Source organism: Emys orbicularis, chromosome 6 (genome assembly GCF_028017835.1).
Source record: "Emys orbicularis isolate rEmyOrb1 chromosome 6, rEmyOrb1.hap1, whole genome shotgun sequence".
Taxonomy (NCBI): Eukaryota; Metazoa; Chordata; order Testudines; family Emydidae; genus Emys; species Emys orbicularis.
In genome coordinates, this window is record NC_088688.1 from 55075376 (window position 1) to 55081485 (window position 6110).

The 6110-nt window shown below is 45.3% G+C and overlaps 1 protein-coding gene and 2 non-coding genes across 3 annotated transcripts; all 3 read left to right on the forward strand.

Moving 5' to 3' along the window:
* The first annotated feature begins 862 nt into the window (after positions 1–862).
* LOC135880326 (cytochrome c oxidase subunit 7C, mitochondrial) lies at positions 863–5156 on the forward strand. Its single transcript, XM_065406590.1, has 3 exons — positions 863–1054; positions 2050–2195; positions 5051–5156. The coding sequence occupies exons 1-2, from the start codon at positions 980–982 to the stop codon at positions 2164–2166; spliced, it is 192 nt and encodes a 63-aa protein (XP_065262662.1). The 5' UTR covers positions 863–979; the 3' UTR covers positions 2167–2195; positions 5051–5156.
* Positions 1626–1689, forward strand: LOC135880738 (small nucleolar RNA Z39). The gene has a single exon (XR_010561514.1). It is a non-coding gene; the product is annotated as a small nucleolar RNA Z39 (small nucleolar RNA).
* LOC135880739 (small nucleolar RNA Z39) lies at positions 2539–2595 on the forward strand. The gene has a single exon (XR_010561515.1). It is a non-coding gene; the product is annotated as a small nucleolar RNA Z39 (small nucleolar RNA).
* Positions 5157–6110: the final 954 nt, after the last annotated feature.

A 6110-nucleotide genomic window follows, 5' to 3' on the forward strand; every position in this document is an offset into this window, starting at 1 on the left:
TCTCTCAAATGTTCATTGGCCTCCTGATTTACTAGTCATTGTAACTGATTTACTCCTAGAGATTATGGGCCAAATTCTGCCCTCAGGTATGCCCATGCAGTCTTATTGATTGTAGTGGTATTTTACAGGTGTAAATTTATGGTGGACTTTAGCCTTATGTCCATTATAATCCTTTTACCACTCACTATCCTGCAAACAAGACCAGTGTTACACACATTTATGTGATGTTGAAAGTGGTGTTGTTTTTTTAAATAACAGACTCGTTTTGCCTTCTGGTTTCTGAGCCTGTAGAGTCTACTTTGGTCACATATTCAAGTTTTTCTCCATAATCTTGAGGCTACAAACTGATTGGTTGTTTTATATTTTTTATTGTACTTAGTTTTTGTCTTTTTAAGGAAAGCTCACAGTCTTGACTAATCGCATGACTCCAGGACCTGAGGCTTTGTTGCAGGAATTGAGACAAGCACTGGCAATTCTGGAGCCTAGTGGCCCAAGACCTCAGGAGAGCTCTGCAGAGCTCTCAGGAGATGATGCCAATGTTTGTCCCGTCCCACACCCAAGGAACGTCTCCCAGTGACAGGGGAACAGCGGCCGCTTAGGGTGACCAGACAGCAAATGTAAAAAACCAGGATGGGGGATGGGGGTTAATAGGAGCCTATATAAGAAAAAGACCCAAAAATCAGGACTGTCCCTATAAAATCGGGACATCTGGTCACCCTAGGGCCGCTCCCCTTTGGGACAGTATGGAGCTCAAGCCTGCGCCTGAGTCACGCGACCTCCCCGCAAGGCTGGTGGGGCCTGGAACTACAATTCCCATGCTGCTGCAGGGGAGCGGGAACTCGGCGGCCACCGTCCCGCACTGTATCCCATAAAGCCCCACGGCGCCAGTGTTCTCGCAAGCGCGGCGGTCAGGGAAGGAAGGTCGTGAAGGAGACAGAGGTCCTCAGTCGCGCGCCGACCCGTTCCCCGCTCCGGCGCCATGTTGGGTGCCACTGTCCGCCGCTTCGCTACCTCCGCCATCCGCAGGTCCCACTATGAGGAAGGGCCGGGAAAGGTAACGGCGCGGGGGGGCCGGGGCTGGCCCGTCACCCAGCTTCACCGCGCGCTGCCCGGCCCCGAGGCCTGCGGGTCACAGGCGTCGCAGAGGGGAGCGGCACCCCCCGGCCAGGGCCCGGGCTGACTTGCGGGGAGCGGGCGGCGATCGTACGTTAAACGAGCCCTTGAGGTGTGTGAACCCGCGGGGGGCGAGCAGCCGTGGGACTCCCCCCGCACAAGAGCCTCCTGGCGCGTCCGGTAGGGGATTTTCCTGGGCGCGCTGGTAGGTTTCAATTCCTGCCTTCGGGAGACTGGCCGGTTCCCCACCCCCGGAGGCGAGTCCCCCCCCCGCCGCCCACTACGAGTGGGTGTCTCGTCCCCACCCCCACAGTGACTGCGGAAGACTCAGAGCCGGCTCCAGCATTCACAGCACGTAATGACCCTGTTTTGTCTGACTCCTGTGACGCCGGGGCTTTCTGGCAGGGAGGGCCTTTGCCTCCTCCCGTCGGGTTTCTGTCAGCAGCCCTGATGGGATCGTGTCCTTGTCATGCCTCTGCCTTTCCTCTTCCCAAACTCCTGCTGCCCCAGTGGTACAAATGATGTGAACCCAACAGTATGAGAAAATCAATGATACTGTAAACGCTTTCTGATGTACCAGATTGTACTGTCCTTTCAAAGTAGAGCGATCAAATGTGTCAGAACACCTGTGTTGGAGACATTTTGCAAACTACTTGGTTAGCCTATATTCTCCCTCTCTTTCTGAGGAGGTTAGCTATTAAAGTACCAAGTTCATATGTTAATACTTCACTTATTCCCCCCCCCCCCCAACTACCTGTCAAGATTTCATTCAGTAAATGGGAGTCATGTTTCACTTGTGCTATTCCTTTATAAAGGCAGATGCACAAAATATTACTTGAAGTGTTTTGGAAACAAGGAGTAAGCATACCTTTATAAAGCTCATCTAGAATGTGAGTCTATTGATGGCATATTGTGAACAAACTCTGTCTTTTCTAGAACATTCCGTTTTCTGTAGAAAACAAATGGCGGCTACTAGGATTAATGGTAGTGTTCTTCGGAAGTGGGTTTGCCTTGCCTTTCATTGTAGTAAGGCACCAGCTGCTCAAGAAATGAAGAGGACAAGCTTTAATTCCTATAAAAAGGTAACTGATTGATTCTGACAGCTTGTTTAACACTCTCTTCCCCTCCCCCCCCCCCCCCCCCAAAGGAGTCTATGAACCAGCTGTGCTTCTTGTAAAGTCTAAAAATTAAATTTTGACCAGAACAGTGTGTCACTAGCTAGGTTGTTCCAGTTGTGGGTATAATTTGGTGTTCATCATTGGGCTGTGGTGGTGGAATAGGGAATACACTGATCATTTGATTAAAAAAATTGTAACATTGCTAATGACTTTATACTCTTCAATAAGTGACAGCATTTCTCTAACAAGTGAAAGAAGGAGTGCATCTTATCTCATTGCTCACGTATACCACTTATCCGGGTCTCTGACACACATGTGAACAAATCAGGATGAATAACTGATACTGTAAATGTTTTTTGATGTGCCAATTATTTGATTTGGCCATGGTTAACACCTTCTAGAATGTAAACTAATTTGGCCATTAAAAATACACCATCTAGAATGTAAACAAAAAAGAAACATTTTATTCCTTAGTTTGTTTTAACTTAACCATTTAAGAAACTGGTCCTGTCTGGCCTTGGATTCTGTTCACCTAGTCTGACCTTCATAATACAGGCCAGAGAACTTCCCCCAAAATAATTCTTAGAGCATCTCTCTTGATTTAAAAATGGCCAGTGGTGGAGAATCCACCACAACCCTTGATGAATTGTTCCAATAGCTAATTACACTCTTAAAAATGTATGCCTTGTTTCCAGTCTGAAATTATTTAGCTTCAACATCCAGCCGTTGGATTGTTATACGTTTCTCTGATGGATTGAAGAGTAATTATTAAATTTGTTCCCCATAAAGGTACTTAGACTAATCAAGTCACCCCTAAACCTTCTCTTTGTTAAGCTAAATAAATGGAGCTTCTTAAGTCTATCACTATGAGGCATAAGATATTACCTTACCAAATCCCTCCTCCTCCCCCCTTCACATAAGTGCTGGTTTACTATTTCCCTTTTGGAATAAGAGCACTAAAATTCCTCCCAAAGAAAACTATTAATACAGAAATGCAGTACACACCTTTGCAAGCAGATTGGTTTCATCAACATTTACATCCAGTTTTTAAACATCTCTCTTCTGTAACTTAAGAACCAAAACCTTGTTTGGAATAGTTTGGATTCTTTCTCCTCTCTTTCTCCCCCCCCCCCCCCCCCCCCGGTTCTGATTTCCAATCGATACACCAGGAATAATCAATTTTTTGTCAAGGTCCAGATTTCTTGGTCAGGGCCAGACTCCAGAGAAAATACAAAAACAATGATAAATAAAGATTTTTGCAGTCCATTCAAAAGCATCTGGCTGTCTAGATTTGGCCTGCGGTCTGCCTATTGACTATACCTGCTATACACTCTTCCTCTTTAAAAGAGGTCTGTGATTGGCACTTCTGCTAATTCAGCAACAAGCTTTACACCATTAGTGAATTTGGCAACATTCCAAAAGATTGAAAGTGCAAATCCATCAGTATTTAAAAGAGCCAAATGGGATGACGTGGATAATGAGGGATTCAATCAAGAGTTTTTAAAGCACAGGTGAGCAAACTATGGCCAACGGGCCACATCCAGCCCACAGGACTATCCTGCCTGGCCCCTGAGCTCCCGGCCAGGGAGGCTAGCCCCCGATCCCTCCCCCACAGGTCCCCCTCCCCCACAACCTCAGCTCGCCGCGCCGCCAGCGCTGTGGACCACCACTCCTGCTGGGGGAACTGCGGTGGTTGGCTGGGGGTGGGGTCCCGGGGGGTGGTTAGGGATGGGGGTGTGGATAGGGATCAGGGGTCAAGGAGCAGGGTGAGTTGGATGGGTCGGGAGTTCTGAGGGGGGGGTGGGAAGTGGGAGGGAGCGGATGGGGGCCAGGCTGTTTGGGGAGGCATAACCTTCCCTACCTAGCCCTCCATACAGTTGCGCAACCCCGATGTGGCCCTCAGGCCAAAAAGTTTGCCCATCCCTGATTTAAAGGGTGGGGAATATAATGCCTAATCAACATGGCTTATGGAAAATAGATCTTGTCGTTGCAAAGAGTAAAATGAAGCTTGACATGTTTAGTTGAAAAAGGTAATTGTATAGTTGTAATACTTTCTTATACACTGTAAACTTAATATTACTAACTTGTATTGTTATAGCGATAGGAGCCCTAATCACAGGACCCTATTATGCTAGGTGCTGTACAAACAACAAAAAGATGGTTGCTGCCCTAAACAGCTTAAATTGTAATACTGTATAATGATTCAAGGGCTAGAAAAATCCTTAGTGATACAAAAGGAATTCAAGCTGTTTAGTTTATCGACAATGAGAGGTGACTTGATTAGTATAAGTACCTTTTATGGGGAGAAATACAGAGTACTAAAAGGCTTCCCCCCCCTCCCCTGCAGAGAAAGGCATAGTGAGAACCCATGGCTGGTCATGTTAAGCTAGACCAATTCAAACTGAAAATACTTTACTTCACTTCACTAACCACTGGAACAAATTATCATGGAAAGTAGTGGATTCTCCCTCTCTCAATGTAGTCAAATCAAGACTGGATTCCTTTCTGGAAGATATGCTTTAAGTCAAACGAGTTTATTGACTCAGTGCTAGAATAACTGTGAAATTCTATGGCATGTTAGGTCGTCATACTAAATCTAATGGTGACTCTTGCCCTTAATCTATGTATCTATTTTACAATATACCCAAGAAATGTAGTGTTGAAGTGCATTCAAATATAGACCAGCTCCTGATCTGCCAAAGGTTCCGTGCATAAAGTTCAACATGTGCCTAAGTTCTTGGCCTCAGACACATTTTAATACTGATCTTGGAAGAGGTGATGTACATTCTAATAGTTCATTCTGCTACTCTTTCTTGCAGACTTGAGGTGGAATATTGCCTGTAAAGCAACTGGTCTTTCCATGGAATAAAGGACAAAGATATCTACCACACTGGATGTGTTTATAAATAAAAGCTTATATCTGAATATTTGGGATGATGTCTTCTGTCAAACTATCAAATGGTTCTGAGCACTGAGGTTTATGCTGTAGCTTACTATGTAACAGCAACTTTTTACACCAAGCTTAAACAGAAGAGCTCTTTTTAGCACAGGAAAAATTTGGTGATAGCATGCTATCTCTTAGCACTAGCAAAATGAAACTGTCCTCTATGCTGAATTGAGTGGTTAAGAATCTAGATACTTGTTCTTCAAGAACCTGTATCTTTTGTACCATTAAAGTAATTGTTTTACAAGTAACTCTTGCAGAGTCTGACTTTAGTTTCTCTCTTCAGGGACATGTGAGTTGAAGCAAACTAAGTGCTTACAAGGTTGGAGCCCTCATAAAAGTGTGATTTTAGAAATGAGGAATCTGGGAGAGCTGGCACTAGTGTCAGGGCCTAGGCAGTTGGACTGTGCCGGTCTCAACTCTCAGGAGGGAGCTCTCCAGAAAGAAAATCTGAATCCTGAGACTACCTAGAAACAGTGCCTGGACTTTGTTCAGACTCAGGAGCGCATAAAAGCATGTGGGTCCAGTAGGTGGAACCTAAACACAGCAGACTTGTTGCTGTCTAGAAGCTGGGAGAGCTTGACCAGAGCTGTGACATCCTAGTCTAGGGCAGATGAGCTTTTACCACCAATTCAGAACTCCTCTGCCTCAGTATATGATTAGGTCTATGGTTCAACTGGCCTGGGCCATTCTGCACCCTAAAGCCTCCAACTTTGTATTTAAATTCTGATTTAGATGACCCAGTAAATGACGATTCTTAAACAAGTATGACTGCCTTCCTGAAGGTTTTGGTTAGATGGTTGCTTTCAAATTTGGTAAGATGTCAGCACAATAACTGTCAAGTTTCATAAACTCATTAGGGGATGTTTTGCTTGTTTAATTGTGGGATGTGATAACAGGTGTGTGAATAGGAATTGCTTGCTGGTTATGGGGTT

What these genes read in the sequence shown, in the direction of transcription:
- LOC135880326 (XM_065406590.1), top strand. Translation starts at nt 980, where the DNA reads ATGTTGGGTGCCACTGTCCGCCGCTTCGCTACCTCCGCCATCCGCAGG. An exon ending in ATGAGGAAGGGCCGGGAAAG is followed by an intron (nt 1,055 to 2,049) that starts GTAACGGCGCGG and finishes TGTCTTTTCTAG; the next exon opens with AACATTCCGTTTTCTGTAGA.